The following is a 27,061-nucleotide window of genomic DNA, read 5'->3' on the forward strand; positions in this document are numbered from 1 at the left end:
ACTTCCTTAGCTACGGTAAACATAAGTGTTTGTTGTGTAGTAAGCTGTTAGTAGCCCATGTGCCTTACCCTAATAATTTGGTCCCTTTCCTCCCTCAAAACTTAGTTTAGTGTTCTAACTTTGTGACGCACATTTAGCCTATAGCCAATTTTAGAGAAATGAAATCATTGAATATTGTAAGAGCTTTCAATGTCTGCTTATACGCCCCCTTTGTTTACTGTAAGAAAATGGCCCATGTTCTGAATTCTGTAACTTTACATTTCAAAAGTGCTGAATAAATAGTTATACTGACAACGTCCGTCCTAGCTCGCTCATGAATGTCTTAATATAAATTACAGATGGCCTCATCCGCTTGTCGTCCCTTTATGCCATAGTGTGTACATCTCAATTGTCAGTAGAAACCACATTTGTTTAAGCAAGTCAGCCATTTCAGCTAAATATTTTTTTTTAAAGGCAGTAAACGAGGCTGACTGAACTGTTTTACTGCCAGTCAAGGCTCCGCTGATAGCCAGGTGTAGAGGTAGTAAGGATTCACTCCATGGTGCTGGAAAGAAAGCTCTGCTGTTGGGACAGCTTTGTTGGCACTAACAGTTTGGCATGCATCCAAAACACCGGTCTTTATAATGTCGAAATAAACACATCTCAAACCTTCATACCACGCACCCACAAACTTAAATCATACACGCAATCATTAAGCGAAAGCCTCAAATATCACATTCATTTTGTATTACTCCACTGTAGTATATGAACTGCAGCAAAGTTGCTTCCTGTTTCAGTCATGTATTCGGGTCACGTTCACGTGGGTCAAACAGAAACACCCTAATGATTGGTTGACAATAGAATGTTTTTTTTTGCTCACAAGGATCGTTCATTGGCTGATCCCACCTTCTGACCTGGATGGAATGATGTGATCCTTCCTTAACCCGTAGGAAACCCCAGCCTGTTACCTACTTCAAAATGGTGAACGTGATCAATGGCGCTGCCCATAATAGAACAGTCTTTTGGGCACTGAAGTCCTCGATCTCCAATTGGCTGGACAGGAGGGTAAGGCAGGTGATACGAATCAGTGTGGCGGGGTTGGTTGGCTCTTCAAGAGAACCCGTGAACGGGGGGGGGGGGGGGGGGGGGCATTCTGTACACGTTAGGGGTGAAAGGGCAACTCGGGAAGCCATCAAGTAGCAGAGTAAAGGCATCCCCCGCTGAGAGACGCTTCCCTGATGTGCTTCCCACACAAGGTAATATACACATCTTATTTTTCTATTGTAGAGGGGAGATGTTAGTTAGGCAAATCAACACAAGTCAGTAAGGGACAGATCCATTCAGGAGCTTAACGTCTGGTTGAACCCATTTATAAAAACGGCAAACAATTTAACAGCATTGATTTTGGTACATCATTACTGGGATGAGTATGTCGCCACCTACCGGCAGACTCTGCTGAAGAAAAACACTCACTTTACAAAATACGAATTCCTCCCCCTCTGTACACATGAAACCCTAGCCTCACAAACGTCCACAAGCGTTTATTGGAGCGATTGATAATGAATAAATAATAATAATAATAAAATTCAGCAGTAGTCATCAGGCAAATAAAAACACAACAATAACAGTTTACTAATAGACACACAAAAAAAAAAGCGGATGAAACCAAAACGAGATTTTGAATTCACAACCAATAAAATTTATTCAATTATATATTACAAATATGTACACGTCATGTAACAAGTAAATATTAAAATAGACATATTTTTGTAGAACTTTCGTTCAAAAAGGCATTTTACGTTTGAAAAAATAGGTTTCTGTTGTGACATGACATTAGAACTGGAAAAGCACGTTATTTAATTCTCCTTATAGAAGCCACAACAAACTTATTTTTTAATGACACAACCACCGGACCACACACACACACACACACACACACACACGGGTTAGAGAGGCTGTACACGGAGTGTTCCAGTATCCCAAATAGCACCCTGTATAGTGCACTACTTTTCACTAGAGCCGGTATATACAGTGGGGAGAAGAAGTATTTGATACACTGCTGATTTTGCAGGGTTTCCTACTTACAAAGCATGTAGAGGTCTGTAATTTTTATCATAGGTACCACTTCAACTGTGAGAGCAGTTGAAAACTGTAGAAAAACTAACAGGTCTGTGAGAGCCGGAATTCTTACTGGTTGGTAGGTGATCAAATACTTATGTCATGCAATAAAATACAAATTAATTACTTAAAATTCATACAATGTGACTTTCTGGATTTTTGTTTTAGATTCCGTCTCTCACAGTTGAAGTGTACCTATGATAAAAATGACAGACCTCTACATGCTTTGTAAGTAGGAAAACCTGCAAAATCGGCAGTGTATCAAATACTTCTTCTCCCCACTGTAGGTTCCTGATAAAAAGTAGTGCACTATATAGGGAATAGGTTGCCATTTCAGACGCACTCTTTTGTTGCAAACGAGGGGAGTGAATGATGACGAATGACTTCGGTTAAACCTTCAATAAAATCAGAACAGTCCACGGTACAGCTTCTTCTGGGATCAGGGAGTAAAAGGTACCAGCCTGCAACGACAACAGCATGGCACAGCATCCCAAAAACCACAACTTAGAATTAACACCTGGTGTGTGGATCCAACTCCCATTAGAATTAACACCTGGTGTGTGGATCCAACTCCCATTAGAATTAACACCTGGTGTGTGGATCCAACTCCCATTAGAATTAACACCTGGTGTGTGTATCCAACTCCCATTAGAGTTAACACCTGGTGTGTGGATCCAACTCCCATTAGAATTAACACCTGGTGTGTGTATCCAACTGCATTAGAATTAACACCTGGTGTGTGGATCCAACTCCCATTAGAATTAACACCTGGTGTGTGGATCCAACTCCCATTAGAATTAACACCTGGTGTGTGGATCCAACTCCCATTAGAATTAACACCTGGTGTGTGGATCCAACTCCCATTAGAATTAACACCTGGTGTGTGGATCCAACTCCCATTAGAGTTAACACCTGGTTGTGGATCCAACTCCCATTAGAGTTAACACCTGGTTGTGGATCCAACTCCCATTAGAATTAACACCTGGTGTGTGGATCCAACTCCCATTAGAATTAACACCTGGTGTGTGGATCCAACTCCCATTAGAATTAACACCTGGTGTGTGGATCCAACTCCCATTAGAATTAACACCTGGTGTGTGGATCCAACTCCCATTAGAATTAACACCTGGTGTGTGGATCCAACTCCCATTAGAATTAACACCTGGTGTGTGGATCCAACTCCCATTAGAATTAACACCTGGTGTGTGGATCCAACTCCCATTAGAATTAACACCTGGTTGTGGATCCAACTCCCATTAGAATTAACACCTGGTTGTGGATCCAACTCCCATTAGAATTAACACCTGGTTGTGGATCCAACTCCCATTAGAATTAACACCTGGTTGTGGATCCAACTCCCATTAGAATTAACACCTGGTTGTGGATCCAACTCCCATTAGAATTAACACCTGGTGTGTGGATCCAACTCCCATTAGAATTAACACCTGGTGTGTGGATCCAACTCCCATTAGAATTAACACCTGGTGTGTGGATCCAACTCCCATTAGAGTTAACACCTGGTGTGTGGATCCAACTCCCATTAGAATTAACACCTGGTGTGTGGATCCAACTCCCATTAGAATTAACACCTGGTGTGTGGATCCAACTCCCATTAGAATTAACACCTGGTGTGTGGATCCAACTCCCATTAGAGTTAACACCTGGTGTGTGGATCCAACTCCCATTAGAATTAACACCTGGTGTGTGGATCCAACTCCCATTAGAATTAACACCTGGTTGTGGATCCAACTGCATTAGAATTAACACCTGGTGTGTGGATCCAACTCCCATTAGAATTAACACCTGGTTGTGGATCCAACTCCCATTAGAATTAACACCTGGTTGTGGATCCAACTCCCATTAGAATTAACACCTGGTTGTGGATCCAACTGCATTAGAATTAACACCTGGTGTGTGGATCCAACTCCCATTAGAATTAACACCTGGTGTGTGGATCCAACTGCATTAGAATTAACACCTGGTTGTGGTGCAGTCCAGTCCAACTGCAGTCCAGAGGGGAAATGGAGACGGAAGAAACAATAGAACCAAATCGGATCCAACACATGCTTAAAGAGTCAATAACATCGACGTTAACAATAATAACGACAAGGAACTTGAGACCGACTCGATATAAAAACCAACTTTGGTCCAGACAAAACATAACCTTTTACGATTAAAATATCTATTACTTTATTTTTCCTGTACAAGTTTAAAACCATAATTACATGGGTTATTTACAAATGCAAATCTTTACGTAGAAAATAAGTTAAAAAATAATAATTAAGAGCACAAGTCTGTACATTATGTATTGAACAAAACGCACTTGAAAACAAAAGTAGAATTTAATTCTTTTTTTCGTAACCCTGCCTGGTGAGGAAGGTGCAGCGGGCAGAGGGATGGCCGTCTCCACAGGGCGGTGCCCTCTACCACGCACCCCCAAGAGCCGTGCCCTCTAACACGCACCCCCAAGAGCCGTGCCCTCTACCACGCACCCCCAAGAGCCGTGCCCTCTACCACGCACCCCCAAGAGCCGTGCCCTCTACCACGCACCCCCAAGAGCCGTGCCCTCTACCACGCACCCCCAAGAGCCGTGCCCTCTATCCAAGTTCCGTCAACTTCAGTGCTTGACCTTGCTTCTCTCTACTTCATTCCTTCTAACATGTGACCCCCTCCATCACTTCATCCCTGTTAGAGGTAGATGGCCACTAGATGATCCGTCCTCATCAGTCCTCTGCCTGACCCTTACCGTGGGTCGTGTAGCCTAAAGGTCACGGGTCATATGGGCGTGAGGTCAAAGTCGTCGTTGACCTCTACCAGGGGGATGTAGAACTCGGGTATCTCGAAGATGGAGGTGGACTTGTACATGACTGGATCCAGCTCCTGGAGTTTCAGCTGCCAATGGAGACGCTGGACCGCATTAAGAGCTGCTGCCTCGTGCTGCTGCCGCATCAGAAGACACGTCTGGAGAGGGAGAGGGGGATATTAATAAGATGGAGAAGGGTTACGGAGAGAAGGGTTACGGAGAGAAGGGTTACGGAGAGAAGGGTTACGGAGAGAAGGGTTACGGAGAGAAGGGTTACGGAGAGAAGGGTTACGGAGAGAAGGAGAAAGGTATGAGACACGAACTTCACCCTAAAACCCAATTCAGACCATTTTGACATTATTGAGATGTTCATTTGGCAAAACAAGCATTTCAAAACGAGAAGTACTATCAGAAATAGTGACTTCAAGCTCTCTCCAAACCCCGATATGTAGCCACTTACTGCATCGTACCGAACGGATGAATATAACATACCACCATAGAGGACTTTGGGTATTACGTTCCAACATTAGTTTTCACTGCTGCAAGCCACGTTTACAAAGACCAAGCTTACCTTGAGTTTATCGAACTTGTCGTCCACGTCTTGCAACCAGGACATAAACTGGCGGGCGTTGAAACGATCCCTCACAGACGTCTTGCCATCTTGGTCACCCTGGAAACACAACATTGATAATACAATGTTAGCCACAACTGGTTGCGTTAGTTACAGCTCTGTTAACCTCTCTTGGGTAGGGGGCAGTATTTTTACATCCGGATGAAAAGCGTGCCCAGAGTAAACTGCCTGCTACTCAGGCCCAGATGCGAGGATATGCATATTAGTAATAGATTTGAATAGAAAACACTCGGAAGTTTCTAAAACTGTTTGAATGATGTCTGTGAGTATAACAGAACTCATATGGCAGGCAAAAACCTGAGGAAAAACTCCAACCAGGAAGTGGGAAATCTGAGGTTCGTAGCTTTTCAACTCTTTGCCTATCCAAGACAGTGGAAATGGGGTCATATTGCACTTCCTAAGGCTTCCACTAGATGTCAACAGTCTTTAGAACCTTGTTTGATGCTTCTAATGTGAAGTGGGGCCGAAGGAGACGGGAATGAGTCAGAGGTCTGCCAGAGAGCCACGAGCTGACCAGGCGTGTTCACGCGAGAGAGTTAGCTTGCGTTCCATTGCATTTCTGAAGACAAAGGAATTCTCCAGTTGGAACATTATTGAAGATTTATGTTAAAAACATCCTAAAGATTGATTCAATACTTCGTTTGGCATGTTTCTACGGACTGTAACGGAACTTTTTGACTGTCTGCACCTAGTGACCGCGCGCCATGAATTTTGATTACTGGGCTAAACGCGCTAACAAAAAGGAGGTATTTGGACATAAATGACGGACTTCATAGAACAAAAAAAACATTTATTGTGGAACTGGGATTCCTGGGAGTGCATTCTGATGAAGATCAAAGGTAAGTGAATATTTATAATGCTATTTTTGGCTTCTGCAGCATCAGTTACAGCTGTTAAACCCATTCTGGATCAGAACTGGCAGCATTAGTTACAGCTGTTAAACCCATTACGGATCAGAACTGGCAGCATTAGTTACAGCTGTTAAACCCATTCTGGATCAGAACTGGCAGCATTAGTTACAGCTGTTAAACCCATTACGGATCAGAACTGGCAGCATCAGTTACAGCTGTTAAACCCATTACGGATCAGAACTGGCAGCATTAGTTACAGCTGTTAAACCCATTCTGGATCAGAACTGGCAGCATTAGTTACAGCTGTTAAACCCATTACGGATCAGAACTGGCAGCATTAGTTACAGCTGTTAAACCCATTACGGATCAGAACTGGCAGCATTAGTTACAGCTGTTAAACCCATTACGGATCAGAACTGGCAGCATCAGTTACAGCTGTTAAACCCATTACGGATCAGAACTGGCAGCATTAGTTACAGCTGTTAAACCCATTACGGATCAGAACTGGCAGCATCAGTTACAGCTGTTAAACCCATTACGGATCAGAACTGGCAGCATTAGTTACAGCTGTTAAACCCATTCTGGATCAGAACTGGCAGAATTAGTTACAGCTGTTAAACCCATTACGGATCAGAACTGGCAGCATTAGTTACAGCTGTTAAACCCATTACGGATCAGAACTGGCAGCATTAGTTACAGCTGTTAAACCCATTACGGATCAGAACTGGCAGCATCAGTTACAGCTGTTAAACCCATTACGGATCAGAACTGGCAGCATTAGTTACAGCTGTTAAACCCATTACGGTTTAAAAAAACATTTGTTGTGAAAGCACTGTGTCAACTGTAAATCACTGAGTGTTTGCTTCATGAGGCCTCCCGGGTGGCGCAGTGGTCTAGAGCATGGCAGTGCTAACTGCGCCACCAGAGTCTCTGGGTTCACGCCCAGGCTCTGTCGCAGCCGGCCGCGACCGGGAGGTCCGTGGGGCGACGCACAATTGGGCTAGCGTCGTCCGGGTTAGGGTGGGTTTGCCCGGTAGGGAGGACGCATGGCTTTCGACCTTCGTCTCTCCCGAGCCCGTACGGGAGTTGTAGCGATGAGACAAGATAGTAATTACTAGCGATTGGATACCACGAAAATTGGGGAGAAAAGGGGAAAAAATGTATTTAAAAAAATAAAAAAAATATTAAAATACAACTGTTGTTAACAAAGGGATTTATAAATACATTCTTTTAGTTGATTAATGCCAACTTAGGAATTCTACATTATTTACATTTAAATAAAAAATGTGACGTATTGATGCCAACTTACTGATTCTACAGAACGTGACATCATGCCACACGGCTGGGGATCCTGCGGCATGTTGTACACCTCGGCGTCCAATAGCACGGTGCACGCACTAAACGGGAGCGTCTGATTGGCTAGTGTTCTGGCAGCCCGGTAGTGAACTCGTAACACTTCCTGTTCGTTGGAAACGATTAACTTTTCCTGGAAGAGAGAAGAGGGGGAGTTGAGTTAGACTAGAATAAGGAGTGGATGCCTTTGTTTAATAATTCATTATTATTATTAATAATTCATAAAGGACTGAAAAGGGTGGAGTTTAGTTTAATAGTTGAGACAGAAGAAAACAGAGAAGATAAAACTAAAGCGTCTCCTACTTGTATTTGTAACGTCAAACAGTATTCGACGTAAATAACAGTTCCTAAAAAAGTACGATCAAGCTCAAGTTTATAAAATAAACTTTAAAATAAAACAAAAATAAAATAAAATAATAATAGTTTAAAATAAAAAAATAAAGCTATAAAAAGGAAAAATGAAATGGGACTGAGTTTAAATTTACTCCACATACCCGTTCAATGCTGTGTTGCAACCGTAGCTTCATACGAACAATCTCCTGTTGTTTAAACATCTCCTTCAGTTGGTCCGGAAGAGACGGAGGGGGAGTTATCTGTTAAGAGAGACAAATTAATATAAACATTACAAACAGTTCAACATCATGAGACATTTGAAGACTGTTTAATAGCACCCTTTAAATGCAGGAGTGTCTTGAGTGGAGAACATTAGTGATAAAGAAACATTCAATGGGAAAAGAGAGGAGATACAAGAGAGGACCGAGCAGATACAAGAGGACATACAAGAGAGGAGATACAAGAGGACATACAAGAGAGGAGATACAAGAGAGGAGATACGAGGACATACAAGAGAGGACCGAGGAGATACAAGAGAGGACCGAGCAGATACAAGAGAGGACCGAGCAGATACAAGAGAGGACCGAGCAGATACAAGAGAGGACCGAGCAGATACAAGAGAGGACAGAGCAGATACAAGAGAGGACAGAGCAGATACAAGAGAGGACAGAGGAGATACAAGAGAGGAGAGAGGAGATACAAGAGAGGACAGAGGGGATACAAGAGAGGACCGAGCAGATACAAGAGGACATACAAGAGAGGAGATACAAGAGAGGACAGAGCAGATACAAGAGAGGACAGAGCAGATACAAGAGGACATACAAGAGAGCAGATACAAGAGAGGACCGAGCAGATACAAGAGAGGACCGAGCAGATACAAGAGAGGACCGAGCAGATACAAGAGAGGACCGAGCAGATACAAGAGAGGACCGAGCAGATACAAGAGAGGACCGAGCAGATACAAGAGAGGACTGAGCAGATACAAGAGAGGACCGAGCAGATACAAGAGAGGACCGAGCAGATACAAGAGAGGACCGAGGAGATACAAGAGAGGACCGAGCAGATACAAGAGAGGACCGAGCAGATACAAGAGAGGACCGAGCAGATACAAGAGAGCAGATACAAGAGAGGACCGAGCAGATACAAGAGAAGACAGAGGAGATACAAGAGAGGACAGAGCAGATACAAGAGAGGACAGAGCAGATACAAGAGAGGACAGAGGAGATACAAGAGAGGACAGAGGAGATACAAGAGAGGACAGAGGAGATACAAGAGGACAGAGGAGATACAAGAGAGCAGATACAAGAGAGGACAGAGCAGATACACGAGAGGACAGAGGAGATACAAGAGAGGACCGATACAAGAGAGGACCGAGCAGATACAAGAGAGGACCGAGGAGATACACGAGAGGACAGAGGAGATACACGAGAGGACAGAGGAGATACAAGAGAGGACCGAGGAGATACAAGAGAGGACAGAGGACATACAAGAGAGGACAGAGGACATACAAGAGAGGACAAAGGAGATACAAGAGAGGACAGAGGAGATACAAGAGAGGACAGAGGAGATACAAGAGAGGACCGAGCAGATACGAGGACATACAAGAGAGGAGATACAACAGAGGACAGAGCAGATACGAGGATATACAAGAGAGGAGATACAAGAGAGGACAAAGGAGATACAAGAGAGGACAGAGGAGATACAAGAGAGGACACAGGAGTGGAGATGCACTCTTAAGTGTCAATAGATATTTTCAGTCAAGGAGTACCGAACCCTTTAATGATCAAACTCCAGACTCACAGTTGGAATACAGAGTTTGCCGAACGGGTTCCCGTCTAGCAGGTACGATCCAGTAAACGTCATGTATTCGTCGTAATACTGCGGCGGCTGGGGGATGACGCTCAGCAACACTTTATGCTTCTCCTCGATCTTCTTGCGGATGTGCAGGAACTCGTAGTAAGGGTTGGCCCTCTCCGTCTGGTACGGCTGAATCTCCTCCAGCTTCAGAGAGTCAACGATGGACGCCAGAGACGGCTGAGGCTTCTCCTGAGCAAAGACGAGAAGAGACATACAGTAAGATAAGGTAGAGGAGACCTATACGCTAAGGTTGGTAGAGGAGGCATACACCAAGGTAGAGGCATACGCTAAGGTAGGTAGAGGAGACAAGAAACTTTACTGTTCCAAAGATGAGATATTTTGTCCCGAATGTCAACCCTTTCCTAAACATTTACATTTTTACATTTACATCATTTAGCAGACGCTCTTATCCAGAGCGAGTTACAAATTGAAAATTTCATACATATTCATCCTGGTCCCCCCGTGGGAATTGAACCCACAACCCTGGCGTTGCAAGCGCCATGCTCTACCAACTGAGCCACACGGGACCAGATACCGAACCAGTATCCTCACCTTTCCTAAACCTGCCGCTCCAGTATCCTCACCTTTCCTAAACCTACACTCCAGTATCCTCACCTTTCCTAAACCTACCGAACCAGTATCCTCACCTTTCCTAAACCTGCCGCTCCAATATCCCCTCCATCCTCTCTCTTCTTCCTTTCCACTTCCTCCCCGTTTCCCTCCTAAACCTCATTCCCTTTCAACCATACACCCCATCCCTCTATTCCTCCCTCACCTCCAACCTCTCCCCCTCCATTATCCTCCAGAGGAACCCACCTGTTGTGTGCTGCCTCCGGCCTGGTTTGAGGTAGACATCCTTGGCATTTTCCTCTTCCTGGGGTGGGTCTGCTGGACGTCCTGGCCATCCTCGATGGTTACGGAGCGGACCTTGGCCTTAGCCCCGGAGGAGTCAGAGTCTCTGTCCCCAGACTGGGGCGAAGAGCTAGCAGAGACCCCACTGCTGCTGTAACTACCACTCTGGTCTGTCTGGGAGCCTTGCTGGAAGTTACTACACTGTCCAGAAGAACCGGACAGTGTCTGTCCTTCTGATCTCTCCTCAGAGGTAGAAGCCACTTCCATTGGCTCTGGGCATGGCTCTGGTTTCACCTCAGGGATGGGGACCATATTACTGCCCTCTGATGAAGATTGACAACTAGTCCTTCCTGTTGACATGACCTCAGGACCTCTGCTCTTCTCCAATGTGTTGTCAGATGTATCAGAAGTTTCTTCCGATTTGTGTTCAAGGCACGGCCATCGCAACACAGTAGATGGTGTATGCTGGCTAGCATGATCGTTTTTTCCCGGCTGAAGATCGCCGGAATCGACAACGTCACTGGAGAATCTGGATTGCTTACAATCCTGGACGCTTGCGTCAGTGTCCATGTCCTCTTGACATTCATTGGTTCTACCAGCACTCTGCATGGACTCCTCTGTACTAACACCGGGTGGTGTTTCTGTGCTGCTAGTGGAGACTATTGGGTTGTCCATCCATCCTGGTCTAGACGCTCCTAACACACTGTCGAGGCTCTCTACAGCTGCTCTGCTTTCAGCGCTGCTGGCTGCACTCTCAAATGGAGTTTTATCTTTAGGATCAAGAGCCAAAGCTCCACCAATCTCTGTCTTCATCTGCTGTGAGGTCACCATACCGGTGTTTGGAAGGGTTTCCCATAACTGGCTAGCAGAGAGAGATGAGGTGGTTTCGGTGCTGGAGAACGGAAGTTGACAGGATAGAGAAGATAATGTCACCAGTGGCGTCATGTCCTCAGAGGGCAAGTACTTCGTGCTACATTCAGGCGCCGCAGTGAAGGTCTCCACGGGGATACACTGGACGTCCCGTATTAGGAGAGGATCGGAGGTGGAGGTGGAAGAAAACCCTCTCTGTTCTGATGTAGCTAGCTGTGGGACACTAGCCTGCTGAAGTGTTGAGGAGTCCTTTACAAGAGGATCTCTGGTGTTGGACGCTTGAGGTGGAAGATGGACACCGGGAGCGGTGTTACCTTTACTCTCAGTGTTGAGATCTGCATTTCTTCTTGGAGCGGTGTTACCTTCACTCTCAGTGTTGAGATCGGCATATGTTCTTGCGTTAGGGAGATTTGGAAGCATCTGAATAGGACCCTTTTGACTCTGGCTCTCCTCCGGATCTGCACAGGTTTCTGAAGGAAGCTGAAAACTTGAAGGCTCTTCATTTGGTTGAGCAGAAGGCACCACGCCACCCTTTGACAGAGTTTCAAAATGTTTACTTGCTGTCGCAGAGTTTGAGTCCTCGTCCAGAATAGCTATAAGGTAGGGGGAAGTGTGTCGGCTGTGCAGCGGAGTCCTGTTACCTTGCGCTGAGTCTAGAAGACCGTTGTGGTCTTTGTCGAGAACGACAGGTGATCTAGACTGTGAGAGGAGGGAAGACAGTAGGAAAAGCGGCTGAGAGTCCTGGGAGGCTTCCAGGGTCATATCCGAGTCGTACTCTACGGGTCTCGGCGTCAACACGGTTGCCTGACAGGAGTCCTCAGAACTGGCCATGGAGAACATGGACACGGACCTGGACATGAGACCCGACCGCTCGCTCTCCGGCCTGGGGGACCTGCTCAAGCTGTTCTCAATACCAGCCATCAACTTCCCACTGAGGGAGGTGAGTGTCTTCCCGTCGAGGGACATGGTCCTGGAGCTGGTGCTCTCCTTTATAGGTTTGTCTCGGTCCCGGCCATGAGCGTCGCCAGAGCCTTCGGAGCTTTTAGAGCGAAGCAGTTCTTTGCTCGAACACGGTTCTCCAGAAGACAAGGACGTCGTCTTGGCTTTGCTTTTGAGCTTCCCTGGGTCTGTCGTCGTAGAGGAGGGTCGTTGTTTCATCCTCTCTCTCTCCTTCTGTTTGATCTTTTCTAGATGCTTCCGGTGCCACTGTTCAATCTCCTGGTCCTTTAGACTCAGCATGCGTTCGAAGCTGGTCTGCCTCAGGTCCTCGTTGACCAGGCGTTTCTCTTTGGGGCGTTTCTCTTCCCGAGTGGCAGGCGAGGCTTTAGCTTTGGACCTGTTGTCTCGGTCAGTCTCAGTCTCGTTGGATTTGGTCTTACAGGCCTTGCTACCCTCCTTGAAACGGTCCTTGTCGCTCTTGTGACGATCTTTGTCTCGATCTCTGTGCCGGTCAAAGTCTCTGGATTCTCTGTCTCTTCGGTCTCTGTCTTTCTCTGGCGTTTTCAGGACCTCCTCCTTTAGCAGTTTTGCTGGTGTAGTCTTGCCACTTTCAGACACATAGCCTTTCTTCTCCTCCAAGGGGAGCTTCAGGTTAGAGCTGGAGGAAGATGAAGAGCCGTCTTTAGATTTTTCCCTTTTCTTCTTATCGCAGTCTTTGTCTTTCTCCTTAGCACGATCCAATTTACTTTGATCAGTGTATTTCTCTGAAGGTGGTTTTCCTTTGTTATCCCAGCCTATCCTGTCTTTGTCTCTGTACTCCCTCTCCCTCTCGCTCTTCTTGTCCGGCTTCTCTTTGCTCTTCTTGTCCTTGCTCTCCTCGTGTTTTTTTGTCGTGGACGAGGCTCTGAGCCTTTCGCTCTCTTTGTGGTTCTTGTCACCAGGGGACGAATGAGATGAGCCAGACGCCATCCTCTCCTTCTCCCTCCAGCGATCCATGGAATTTTGTGAATTCTCTGATTTCTCCAGATGCTCCATCTTAACCTTCTTGTCCTTATCGGGATTCTTTTTATCAGTCTTTTCAGTCTCCCGTTCCTTTACAGAAGGCCTCCTGTCAGATTTGTCCCGCTGGTCTTTCTCAGACGCATCCAGTCGGTCTAGAGCAGCCGTAGACGTGGTCTCCGTTACCGGTTTATCCTCCGGTTCATTTTTCACGCTTGTAGTGTTATCCTGCGTCTCCTCAGGAAGAGAGGTAGTCCGTCCAGAGCTGAGGCACTCGGTCCTCTCCTCACGCTCACTGGGCTTCCCATCTTTTCCTCCTTTCTCTTTACAGACAGCAGCGGTTTCCTTCCCCACCTTGTCTTTATCCTTCTCTTGCACCTCTCTCAGCCTCGTCTCCTTGCTGCTGCTAGAGGGGTATTTCTCTTCCTTCACAGGAGAGCCGTCCTCCCTCTCGGTCTCGCTCTCAGTTTTCCCTGGAGGCAGAGGTTCGTCATCATTGAAGAAGTTCTCTTTCCAGAACTCCCTGTCGAACTCCTGGTTCCTTTGGCCGTCCTTCCTGCCGCCCTCCTTCTGCCGGTGGCGGTTCCTCTCCCTGTCCGCCTCATACTCCCTGCAGTGGTTGTTCTTCTCCTTGTGTTTTAGTTTATGTTTTTTGACCACTTTGCCATCTTTGTCGGTCTTCCGTAAGGCACCGCCGTCAGAGCTGTTCACACCGTGGGCCACGCTGCGTTCTTTATTATGCGGACTGGAGCCGCCACCCCCAACACTACAGTCCACGGCGACGTCCTTCCGCTGGTGCTTGCTCTTCTCCTTGTGCTTGCAGCCTTTACTACTGGAGCTCTCCGTGCAGAACTCAGACTCTGGGTTGTAGTGGTTGTACTTGACATCATCCGGCGGACAGGGGCCTTCGGCAATCGAGACGCACGTCATCTTGGCGTTCTCTTGTTTGAGCGGGTTGGAGGACGGCTGCTTGTCGGCCAGGCCGTGGTTGAGCTTCGGGGACTTGACGGTGGCGGACAGGTGGAAAAGGTGGACGGATGAGTCGTCCTTGGGACTGAAGGAGATCTTGAACGAGTCCTCGTCCCCACAGAGTCCTCGGCTGTTCTTGTCCATGTGTGTCTCCGACACAGACACGGTGGCTACGGAAAACACCAGAGCTTTGCTGTTCTCCTTCTCGTCCTCTTGGTTCTCCTTGTTCTTGCTCTGGTTCTTGTTCTTTTTCTTGACTTTGCTGTTTTTGTCTTTTTGTTCGGAAGTCGTGAGGCTGCAGAGGTTCTCTTTCTTAGTCCTGCTGGCTTCTGACGCCTTGTGTCCCTCAGAGCCGTTGGAGCAGGTCGGAGAGCTCCTTCTCTCTTTTGGCATCTCCATCTCATCACTGGAACTATCCGAGCTGCAGTAGCGAACACGGGACGACGTCTTCGTCTTCTTAGACTTAGAGGACTGGACTGAGCCGCTCCCGTCCCCTTTATTGCTCTGCTTCACCAAATGATTCCTTTCCTTCTCCCTCAGCTCTCTCCGGAGGATGTGTCGATCGTTCAGGGCTTTACTCAAGTCCTCTTCGTCTTTGAACTCGTACTCATCCAGGCCGGACATGGAGGATGAGGCCTTCACGGTGCTCTGTTTTCCGTCAGAGTCCTTTTCCGAGTCATCCAGGTTGTCGTCATCAACGTCCACGCTGGAGGGGTTCACCGACGGAGGGCCTTCTGACTCTGTAGGGAGAACGTAGGAAAATAGAGGAATTAAAACCTGAACGATCGACACATCCTCCGTAGAGAGCTGAGGGAGAAGGAAAGGAATCATTTGATTGCCAGTGTTTGTATAGTTTTGAGGAACACAGGATGACTACAACCTTGTTTTTAAATTAAGTTTGATTAAAAAGGTAAATTACCATATGTAAGCAAATTTAACAAATGAGAGAACACACACACACCTTTATTTTTGAAATCACAAAATATAAACTTTTAAAAAAATATGATAAAAACACACCAAATAATGACAAAGGAACAACTTTCTTTTAAAGACAAACAACTCTACGGGACCCCCTACCCGAGGGGAGGCTATCCTCTACGGGACCCCCTACCCGAGGGGAGGCTATCCTCTACGGTACCCCCTACCCGAGGGGAGGCTATCCTCTACGGGACCCCCTACCCGAGGGGAGGCTATCCTCTACGGGACCCCCTACCCGAGGGGAGGCTATCCTCTACGGGACCCCCTACCCGAGGGGAGGCTATCCTCTACGGGACCCCCTACCCGAGGGGAGGCTATCCTCTACGGGACACCTTACCTGAGGGGAGGCTATCCTCTGGGTCGGAGAGGGGCACCTCTCCCTTTAGGAGGAGCTCCAGCGCCTGAGAATCGGCTACGTCGACAGGCCGCTCCCCTCGCTTGTTGGCCTGGAACGCATTTCCTCCGTGTGTCAGCAGCAGCTTCACAATCTAGACGGGAAGAGAATAGGACAAGTGGTTAGTGAACCCGTTATGGTCCTGAATGAACAGATCATTGTGGAAATTCCTGGGTTTAGGATAAGAGCAAGAAATATACATCTGGCCACCCCTCATAGCCTGGTTCCTCTCTAGGTTTCTTCCTAGGTTCTGGCCTTTCTAGGGAGGTTTCCCTAGCCACCGTGCTTCTACACCTGCATTGCTTGCTGTTTGGGGTTTTAGGCTGGGTTTCTGTACAGCACTTTGAGATATCAGCTGATATAAGTAGGGCTTTATAAATACATTTGATATATTAAAAAAAATGACGTGTGTTTTCTTTAGACCAAGTTGTATCATCATTACTACCGGTCGATGGTTATAGTTGACAGACTGGGTCAGTTAACTTAATCCTGGTTATACAGCGAGCGAGCGGGAGAGGGGGATGAGCAGCGGTAGTAAACCTTACGTCTGTGTGTCCACTGCTGGAGGCGTCGTGAAGCGGAGTGTCATCATCCAGACCCTGAGTGTTGACTTCTGCTCCGGCTGCAATCAGGACCTTGGCCACGTCGAAGAAACCAAGGTTACACGCCTCGTGAAGGGGCGTCCAGCCTGACAGAAGATGCATTTAAAAAAAATTGTAATAACATAATTATCATACTATTTTTTTTTTTTTTCACCTTTTATTTAACTAGGCAAGTCAGTTAAGAACAAATTCTTATTTACAATGACGGCCTAGGAACAGTGGGTTAACTGCCTTGTTCAGGGGCAGAACGACAGATTTTTACCTCGTCAGCTCGGGGGATTCGATCTAGCAACCTTTCGGTTACTAGTCCAACGCTCTAACCACTAGGCTACCCTGCCGCCCCTACACTCTAACCACTAGGCTACCCTACACTCTAACCACTAGGCTACCCTGCCGCCCCTACACTCTAACCACTAGGCTACCCTGCCGCCCCAACACTCTAACCACTAGGCTACCCTACACTCTAACCACTAGGCAACCCTACACTCTAACCACTAGGCTACCCTGCCGCCCCTACACTCTAACCACTAGGCTACCCTACACTCTAACCACTAGGCTACCCTACACTCTAACCACTAGGCTACCCTACACTCTAACCACTAGGCTACCCTGCCGCCCCTACACTCTAACCACTAGGCTACCCTGCCGCCCCAACACTCTAACCACTAGGCTACCCTACACTCTAACCACTAGGCTACCCTACACTCTAACCACTAGGCTACCCTACACTCTAACCACTAGGCTACCCTACACTCTAACCACTAGGCTACCCTACACTCTAACCACTAGACTACCCTACACTCTAACCACTAGACTACCCTACACTCTAACCACTAGGCTACCCTGCCGCCCCAACACTCTAACCACTAGGCTACCCTACACTCTAACCACTAGGCTACCCTACACTCTAACCACTAGGCTACCCTACACTCTAACCACTAGGCTACCCTGCCGCCCCTACACTCTAACCACTAGGCTACCCTACACTCTAACCACTAGGCTACCCTGCCGCCCCTACACTCTAACCACTAGGCTACCCTGCCGCCCCAACACTCTAACCACTAGGCTACCCTGCCGCCCCTACACTCTAACCACTAGGCTACCCTACACTCTAACCACTAGGCTACCCTACACTCTAACCACTAGGCTACCCTACACTCTAACCACTAGGCTACCCTGCCGCCCCGTACTACACAGTACTTATGAAATACTTGATTGTTTCTATGGGATACATTTAAACAAGTACTACTGGACAACGTAACATTGAGTACGAACTGAATCCTCAACACTTCTGCAAATCTCTTCACTATAAAAGACTCTTATCGTTGTATCAAGGGTGTCCAGGTGTTCCTCTACCTGCGAAGTCTTTAATGTTGACGTCAGCCCCGAGGCTGATAAGCTCCTTGACCTGTTTGGCGTCCCCTCGTATGGCGGCCATGTGTAGCGTCGTCTCGCCACGCTCGTTCCTCTTGTTCACCTTGTCCCTCGCTCTGGAGGCCGTGCTGCTGGGGAGCTTCTTCTGCATCGGGTGGGCCTGGGACGGGTGGCTAGGGGTCGAGTCTGAGGAGGAGGACGAGGAGGAGGGGAGAGAGGAAGAGTCAAAATAGAAGGGGATGATCTAACACTCAACCAAAACAAACTGACACGGAGGTCCATTAGCTTTAAGGCTGTCGTTTAGCATTATGACTCATCCTTATGGTAACTATAGTCCTTATCCACATTCCTAAAGGCTGATACGAGGAGACAGGAGAGCGGGAGAGGGGGGGGTAGGAGAGCGGGAGAGGGGGGGGGGTAAGAGAGCGGGGATAAGAGAGCGGGAGAGGGGGGGGTAAGAGAGCGGGAGAGGGGGGGGTAAGAGAGCGGGAGAGGGGGGGGTAAGAGAGCGGGAGAGGGGGGGGTAAGAGAGCGGGAGAGGGGGGGTAAGAGAGCGGGAGAGGGGGGGGTAAGAGCGGGAGAGGGGGGGGTAAGAGCGGGAGAGGGGGGGTAAGAGCGGGAGAGGGGGGAGTAAGAGCGGGAGAGGGGGGAGTAAGAGCGGGAGAGGGGGGGTAAGAGCGGGAGAGGAGGGGGTAAGAGCGGGAGAGGGGGGGTAAGAGCGGGAGAGGGGGGGGTAAGAGCGGGAGAGGGGGGGTAAGAGCGGGAGAGGGGGGAGTAAGAGCGGGAGAGGGGGGGGTAAGAGTGGGAGAGGGGGGGGTAAGAGAGCGGGAGACAGGGCATGAATGTGTTCTGACTAACCTGGGCTGTTGTCCATGGCGGTCATTTGCATCAGTAAGGCCATCTGCTTGCGTTCAGACAGCGGATATCCAAACAGAAGATTAACCGGGGCCTTCTTACTCCCCCCAGACTCCTTCTTGACCTTCTTCTTATCCGGCCCATCTTTATCTACGGAGTTAGGACAGGCAACAGGGTAAGACTTAGAAACTAGACACATATCTCTAAACCAGCAAAGGTGTGAATTCCAAAATTGCACACTATTCCCGATATAGTGCACCTGAGCCCTGTGGAGCCTGGCCAAAAGTAGTGCACTATATTAGGGGGACAGGGTGCCATTTGGGAGACAACCAAGATCATCAACAACAACAAAGGGTGACGCAATGGTTCTCCCCCCCAACCTCATCTTTCGCACCATCTCTCCATCAAGCGCAAAAAAAACAAAAAAACTTAGCAAATAGGGGGGGGAACAAATAAAATCATTCTTTGTAAAATCGGCAAAGTGCTTAGCTTCTTGGTATCCCCTCTTCATCACTAATAATACGATCACGTCAACAACATACAGACCTGTATGACGTGAGCTAGCTAGCTAGCAAGCCAGAGAGAGCAGGCAGGCAGGGAGGAGATGCAGGATGAAGCCAGAGAGAGCAGGCAGACAGGGAGGAGATGCCGGATGAAGCCAGAGAGAGCAGGCAGACAGGGAGGAGATGCAGGATGATGCCAGAGAGAGCAGGCAGGGAGGACAGGGCACATGCTCATGTGTGTTTACAGTGTAGCACAGCAACATGTGCCCTGTAGAACTGACGTGATAAAACTTGGATGTGACCGAGTTGCAGGACCGGGCTGATCCAGGACAAGACACACAACACACAGCAGATGGTGTGGCCTACATGCTGCTGAAGTCACTAAGACAAGACACCCTACACACACACACACACACACACCATGTCTAGAGGACCCAGGCCGACGCTGCAGAGACAGTTACCTGCTGAGTACATCCTGCAGGGAGTCACTAACCTCCCCTCAGACTCTCCCCACGACTCAGTGGACTGGTCTGGGACTGACTCATCTACTGGGCAGAGCAGATACACGGGAGGGGGGGGGGGGGGGGGGAGGAGGAAGAGGAAGAGAAGAAAGGATGGGGGAGAGGAGAGGGAGGGAAAGGAAAGCAGGCAGAAAGCACAGCATTAAAGCACGCCGATCTTTCTCGCAAAAACGCTCTTTCACACGAGACACACAGTGACGAGAAGAGCTGCGGCGGCCATGACGGGCTGTTAGTCTCATCACACAAACAGTGACGAGAAGGGCTGCGGCGGCCATGACGGGCTGTTAGTCTCATCACACAAACAGTGACGAGAAGGGCTGCGGCGGCCATTACGGGCTGTTAGTCTCATCACACAAACAGTGACGAGAAGGGCTGCTGCGGCCATGACGGGCTGTTAGTCTCATCACACAAACAGTGACGAGAAGGGCTGCTGCGGCCATGACGGGCTGTTAGTCTCATCACACAAACAGTGACGAGAAGGGCTGCGGCGGCCATGACGGGCTGTTAGTCTCATCACACAAACAGTGACGAGAAGGGCTGCGGCGGCCATTACGGGCCGTTAGTCTCATCACACAAACAGTGACGAGAAGGGCTGCGGCGGCCATGACGGGCTGTTAGTCTCATCACACAAACAGTGACGAGAAGGGCTGCGGCGGCCATGACGGGCTGTTAGTCTCATCACACAAACAGTGACGAGAAGGGCTGCGGCGGCCATGACGGGCTGTTAGTCGGTTAGTGTCTGTCCACTCTGATATGGATCATTTACATAATTTTTATAAAGTATAAACCATCACAAAAAAAAAATCTATTAATTTATTTAGGTCAGGTCTAAAGAAACATGATACGAAAAAAACGTTTTTTCAGAAGAACAGAATGAGTCGGAATATGTTATCTGGCTATGATATAGACTGTAGACTTGTTCATTTATCAGACTAGATACTGTATATTATCTATGATATAGACTGTAGACTTGTTCATTTATCAGACTAGATACTGTATGTTATCTGGCTATGATATAGACTGTAGACTTGTTCATTTATCAGACTAGATACTGTATGTTATCTGGCTATGATATAGACTTGTTCATTTATCAGACTAGATACTGTATGTTATCTGGCTATGATATAGACTTGTTCATTTATCAGACTAGATACTGTATGTTATCTGGCTATGATATAGACTTGTTCATTTATCAGACTAGATACTGTATGTTATCTGACTATGATATAGACTGTAGACTTGTTCATTTATCAGACTAGATACTGTATGTTATCTGGCTATGATAGACTGTAGACTTGTTCATTTATCAGACTAGATACTGTATGTTATCTGGCTATGATGTAGACTGTAGTCTTGTTCATTTAGCAGACTAGATAAGCCCCAAGCCATTATTTGATATGATTTTACAATAAGAAGAATATATTTGAATTTAGCTAAATAAAATATACATTTCCCCCATTAAATTCCCAATCTGGCCCTCAAACCATCATGGTCACCTAATAATCCCCAGTTTACAATTGGCTCATTCATCCCCCTCCTCTCCCCTGTAACTATTCCCCAGGTCGTTGCTGCAAATGAGAACGTGTTCTCAGTCAACTTACCTGGTAAAATAACGGTAAAATAAAAAAATAAAAAATAAAATAAATTACGGAGTGAGTGGGCTCGTCCAACGCTCTAACCACTAGACTACCCGCTGGTTACTGGCCCAACACACTAACCACTAGGCTACCTGCTGGTTACTGGCCCAACACTCTAACCACTAGGCTACCTGCTGGTTACTGGTCCAACACTCTAACCACTAGGCTACCTGCTGGTTACTGGCCCAACACTCTAACCACTAGGCTACCTGCTGGTTACTGGTCCAACGCTCTAACCACTAGGCTACCTGCTGGTTACTAGTCCAACGCTCTAACCACTAGGCTACCTGCTGGTTACTGGTCCAACACTCTAACCACTAGGCTACCTGCTGGTTACTGGCCCAACGCTCTAACCACTAGGCTACCTGCTGGTTACTGGTCCAACGCTCTAACCACTAGGCTACCTGCTGGTTACTAGTCCAACGCTCTAACCACTAGGCTACCTGCTGGTTACTAGTCCAACACTCTAACCACTAGGCTACCTGCTGGTTACTAGTCCAACACTCTAACCACTAGGCTACCTGCTGGTTACTGGTCCAACGCTCTAACCACTAGACGACCTGCTGGTTACTGGTCCAACGCTCTAACCACTAGGCTACCTGCTGGTTACTAGTCCAACACTCTAACCACTAGACGACCTGCTGGTTACTGGTCCAACGCTCTAACCACTAGGCTACCTGCTTCCGCCCCAAATGGGCTGCATGATGCGACTATAGGCTATTGATTGATTTGAGAAAGTCGAGAAAAGTTTTTATTTTATTTATCAAGTGATCATATCATGCCAGGTAGACTACTCCGGTTATATAGCATGAGTTTAATAAAAGCAGCTGGGATCCATTAAAACAGCAACTATCAAAACTCTCCCCTCCGCCGATATTCCACCCATTAGGACCCGGCGGCCATTAGTGCTGAGTACCAGGCCAATAGGACCCGGCGGCCATTAGTGCTGAGTACCAGGCCAATAGGACCCGGCGGCCATTAGTGCTGAGTACTAGGCCAATAGGACCCGGCGGTCGTTAGTGCTGAGTACCAGGCCAATAGGACCCGGCGGCCGTTAGGACCCGGCGGTCGTTAGTGCTGAGTACCAGGTCATTAGGACCCGACGGCCGTTAGTGCTGAGTACCAGGCCATTAGGACCCGGCGGCCGTTAGTGCTGAGTACCAGGCCATTAGGACCCGGCGGTCGTTAGTGCTGAGTACCAGGCCATTAGGACCCGACGGCCGTTAGTGCTGAGTACCAGGTCATTAGGACCCGACGGCCGTTAGCCATCGTCTATTTAAGCACTCCGGACTAACAACCGTCGGGTCCTAATGGCCTGGTACTCACCTCTCGTCTCTTATGCTCTCTGGACTGCGTACCAGGACATTAGGACGCAATGTTCATTAGGTAGCCTAGCGGTTAAGAGTAGGGACGAGGCAGCAGGTAGCCTAGCGGTTAAGAGTAGGGACGGGGCAGCAGGTATCCCAGCGGTTAAGAGTAGGGACGGGGCAGCAGGTAGCCTAGCGGTTAAGAGTAGGGACGGGGCAGCAGGTAGCCTAGCGGTTAAGAGTAGGGACGGGGCAGCAGGTAGCCTAGCGGTTAAGAGCAGGGACGGGGCAGCAGGTAGCCTAGCGGTTAAGAGTAGGGACGGGGCAGCAGGTAGCCTAGCGGTTAAGAGTAGGGACGGGGCAGCAGGTAGCCTAGCGGTTAAGAGTAGGGACGGGGCAGCAGGTAGCCTAGCGGTTAAGAGTAGGGACGGGGCAGCAGGTAACCTAGCGGTTAAGAGTAGGGACGGGGAAGCAGGTAGCCTAGCGGTTAGGAGGAGGGACGGGGCAGCAGGTAGCCTAGCAGTTAGGAGGGACGGGGCAGCAGGTAGCCTAGCGGTTAAGAGTAGGGACGGGGCAGCAGGTAGCCTAGCGGTTAAGAGTAGGGACGGGGCAGCAGGTAGCCCAGCGGTTAAGAGTAGGGACGGGGCAGCAGGTAGCCTAGCGGTTAAGAGTAGGGACGGGGCAGCAGGTAGCCTAGCGGTTAAGAGTAGGGACGGGGCAGCAGGTAGCCTAGCGGTTAAGAGTAGGGGCAGCAGGTAGCCTAGCGGTTAAGAGTAGGGACGGGGCAGCAAGTAGCCTAGCGGTTAAGAGTAGGGGCAGCAGGTAGCCCAGCGGTTAAGAGTAGGGACGGGGCAGCAGGTAGCCTAGCGGTTAGGAGGGACGGGGCAGCAGGTAGCCGAGCGGTTAAGAGCGATGGGCCAGTAACTAAACTATTTGGTAGAATGTGGCCGGCCGAACAGGCAAGTGACATGTCTTGAAGACAACGTTTCTTTGCTTTGACTAGTCCGTTTGTACATGTGCATTGGCTGGGCACAACAAAAAGAACCCAAGCCAAGCATCACACAGTTCTTCTCCCTACAGTGCTGAATTAATAAGGTGACGCGGGGCATCATACTGTGTTAGCTTTCTGCCATGTTTGAGAAGTCAAAAGCCCCATCGGATGAGTTATTTGTATAGCTGTAACCATCTTGATTTCCGTGCATTTCCCCCCCCCCTCTCCATTACGGTTCTTCCTTCAGACAAACATCCGTCAAAGCGGTGTCTCTCGTTCAAATTCGCGTGTAAAATGTCCAAACTGACACACAAAAAAATACATTCGGTAGCTCCTACAGTCCCGTGAAATAGTATTTTCCCCTTTTCTCAACTTTTGCATATTTTTGATACTGAACGTTAATCAGATCTTCAACTAAAACCTATTAGATAAAGGACACCTGAGTGAACAAATAACAATTACAATACTTATTTCATAAACAAAGTTATGTAACACCAAATGCCCCTGTGTGAAAAAAGTAAGTGCCCCCTTTTACACTCAATAACTGGTTGTACCACCTTTAGCTGTAATGACTCCAACCAAACACTTCCTGTAGTCGTTGATCAGTCTCACACATCGCTGTGGAGGAATTTTGGCCCACTCTTCCATGCAGAACAGCTTTAACTCAGCAACATTTGTGGGTTTTTAAAGCATGAACTGGTTATTTCAAGTCCTGCCACAACATCTCGGTTGGGATCAGGTCTGGACTTTGACTAGGCCGTCCGTCCCCCCCCCCCCCCCAAAAAAAACTTCAAATGTGTTGCTTTTTAACCATTTATCATGTAGACACCTGATTGTGACATTTTATAACATTGTCTCGCTGCGCTTCAGCTCACAGACGTACGGCCTGACCTGACTATACCGGTGACTATAACCTATGCACTTGAATGGCAAATGGGAGGCTTTCATTGAGCTCGTTTTGAGATCAAAGCAAGAGTTGCATGTAGCCAAGTGTGCACATCTTGTTCATATCCTTTGCTAGTTAGTGTTCTATTTTGAGACAGGGCTTGAATAAGCTAAGTAGCCAATAGGCAGAAAGTAGCATAATTTGTCTGATTCCCTGTAATAACGGTATGGGAACAATACTGTGTTTTATAAAGTGGTTTCCTGCATCAAACACAACCTTTTCAGTCCCCTCCTTGTCTGAAGGACAAGTGGATAAACAGGTTAATGTCAAGCCCTGCATGTTGTTTTTCCCTCTCTCGAAAGTCTCATGGAATGTAGGTCTACATTGAACACCCACACATTGGCTGCTGCTGTACATTAATGATAGAACAGCTATTTTCCATGTTAAAATGTGATGGGCTGCATTTTCTCCATTGGTTTTAAATGGTAGGCCACACTGGTAGGCCTACATTATGATCAAGTAGCCACAGTAGGCTACTTGGCCACTGTTAAAACTAACTTAAAGTGGGTACAGCCTCAGTGTTCACAGTAAAACTAACGTAAAGCGGGTACAGCCTCAGTGTTCACAGTAAAACTAACGTAAAGCGGGTACAGCCTCAGTGTTCACAGTAAAACTAACTTAGTGGGTACAGCCTCAGTGTTCACAGTAAAACTAACGTAAAGCGGGTACAGCCTCAGTGTTCACAGTAAACCTGTAACGTAAAGCGGGTACAGCCTCAGTGTTCACAGTAAACCTGTAACGTAAAGCGGGTACAGCCTCAGTGTTCACAGTAAACCTGTAACGTAAAGCGGGTACAGCCTCAGTGTTCACAGTAAACCTGTAACGTAAAGCGGGTACAGCCTCAGTGTTCACAGTAAAACGTGCGCTGGAAGAAGTTGAGTAGATTTTTACAAAATGTTCCAGTTTGCGCTCAGTAGACGTGAAATTTGATCAGTGTCGGGATTTTTTTTTTTTTTTAGAAGGAACACCTGCGCCAAATTTAACCCGATCTAACATCTCTCCCAACATGACAGAGCTTGAGAGGATCTGCAGAGGAGAATGGGAGAAACTCCCCAAATACAAGCGTGCCAAGCTTGTAGTGTCATACCCAAGAAGACTCAAGGCTGTAATCGCTGCCAAAGGTGCTTCAACAAAGTACTGAGTAAACGGTCTGAATACTTATGTAAAATGTGATATGTTTTTTTTGTCATTATGGGGTATTGTGATGTCATTAAGGGGTATTGTGATGTCATTAAGGAGTATTGTGATGTCATTAAGGGGTATCGTGTGTAGATAGATGAGTGAACAAAACTATTTAATCCATTTTAGAATAAGTCTGTAACATAACGAAAAGTGGAAATAGTGAAGGAGCCTGAACACTTTCCAAATGAACTGTAGTATAACCTGTATATATACTACCCGTACATAGGATAACATGTATATACTACCTGTACATAGGATAACCTGTATATACTACCTGTACATAGGATAACCTGTATATACTACTTGTACATAGTATAACCTGTATATACTACCTGTACATAGGATAACATGTATATACTACCTGTACATAGGATAACCTGTATATACTACTTGTACATAGTATAACCTGTATATACTACCTGTACATAGGATAACATGTATATACGATAACCTGTGTGGGAATGTGGTATATGGCCAATATACCACGACTAAGGGCTGTAACCGCGTTGAGTCATGCATAAGAACAGCCCCTAGCCGTGGTATATTGGCCATATACCACACCCCTCTGGCCTTAACGCTGAATTATATATACAACTATTCATGAAAACGGCACAATGGGATATTTATGGAAAATAATAACGATATCCCATCGTCTTCTCACACACAGTTACGTAGCAACCAGGTGAGTAGCTCGTGGGTCGTACCTGTGTCCGAGTGTCTCTCCTCGTTGCAAGGGGGGCTCATGGTGAAGGACAGTTTGCGTTTCATGGAAGACTTGGGTGGTTTTCCTTCCTTAACCCCCAACATCTTACTCCGGTCCAGCTTCAGAGTCTTGGTGAACGGGGAAATCTTATCTTTGTTCTGGAGAAAAGGGAAAAGGAAACAATTAAGAGTTAAGGCCAATAAAAATGTTTGGACTTATTGTAATGTTAACTTAAATTATTTACACGTGTCCCATTCAGAAAAAGGAGAAGTGCCTAGGGTGGTAGAGGCCAGGGGGGGGAAGTGAAAAGGGACAAGGGGAAAAGTACCTAAGGAACAAGTGCACTTCATACATGAACACCTCCTGAGTCAATACACGTTGAGAATCACCTTTGGCAGCGATTACAGTTGTGAATCTTTCTGGGCAAGTCTCGAATAGGTTTTCCACACCTGGGTTGTGAAATATTTGCCCATTGTTCTTTAAAAACGTACTTCAAATCTCTGTCAAATTGGTT

The 27,061-nt window shown here is 47.4% G+C and overlaps 1 protein-coding gene across 9 annotated transcripts in view; it reads right to left on the reverse strand.

The window, feature by feature from the left end:
• Window positions 1-1,655: 1,655 nt before the first annotated feature.
• Window positions 1,656-27,061, reverse strand: part of LOC129823553 (ankyrin repeat domain-containing protein 12-like) — a 56,850-nt gene continuing 31,444 nt past the window's right edge. For 2 of the 9 annotated variants that reach the window (XM_055882376.1, XM_055882377.1), the window contains exons 3-14: window positions 26,549-26,705; window positions 19,722-19,805; window positions 18,761-18,907; window positions 17,885-18,088; window positions 16,472-16,614; window positions 15,870-16,020; window positions 10,742-15,294; window positions 9,869-10,114; window positions 8,230-8,328; window positions 7,692-7,868; window positions 5,472-5,570; window positions 1,656-5,058 (exon numbers count right to left, since the gene is read on the reverse strand). In XM_055882376.1, coding sequence (XP_055738351.1) covers window positions 4,873-5,058; window positions 5,472-5,570; window positions 7,692-7,868; window positions 8,230-8,328; window positions 9,869-10,114; window positions 10,742-15,294; window positions 15,870-16,020; window positions 16,472-16,614; window positions 17,885-18,088; window positions 18,761-18,907; window positions 19,722-19,805; window positions 26,549-26,705 — 6,246 coding nt within the window. In that variant the 3' untranslated portion in view covers window positions 1,656-4,872. The remainder of the gene's footprint in view (window positions 5,059-5,471; window positions 5,571-7,691; window positions 7,869-8,229; window positions 8,329-9,868; window positions 10,115-10,741; window positions 15,295-15,869; window positions 16,021-16,471; window positions 16,615-17,884; window positions 18,089-18,760; window positions 18,908-19,721; window positions 19,806-26,548; window positions 26,706-27,061) is intronic. The other 7 variants (XR_008754644.1, XR_008754645.1, XR_008754643.1 and 4 more) reach the window with 7 other exon arrangements.

This window comes from Salvelinus fontinalis, chromosome 26 (assembly GCF_029448725.1).
Source record: "Salvelinus fontinalis isolate EN_2023a chromosome 26, ASM2944872v1, whole genome shotgun sequence".
Lineage (NCBI taxonomy): Eukaryota > Metazoa > Chordata > Actinopteri > Salmoniformes > Salmonidae > Salvelinus > Salvelinus fontinalis.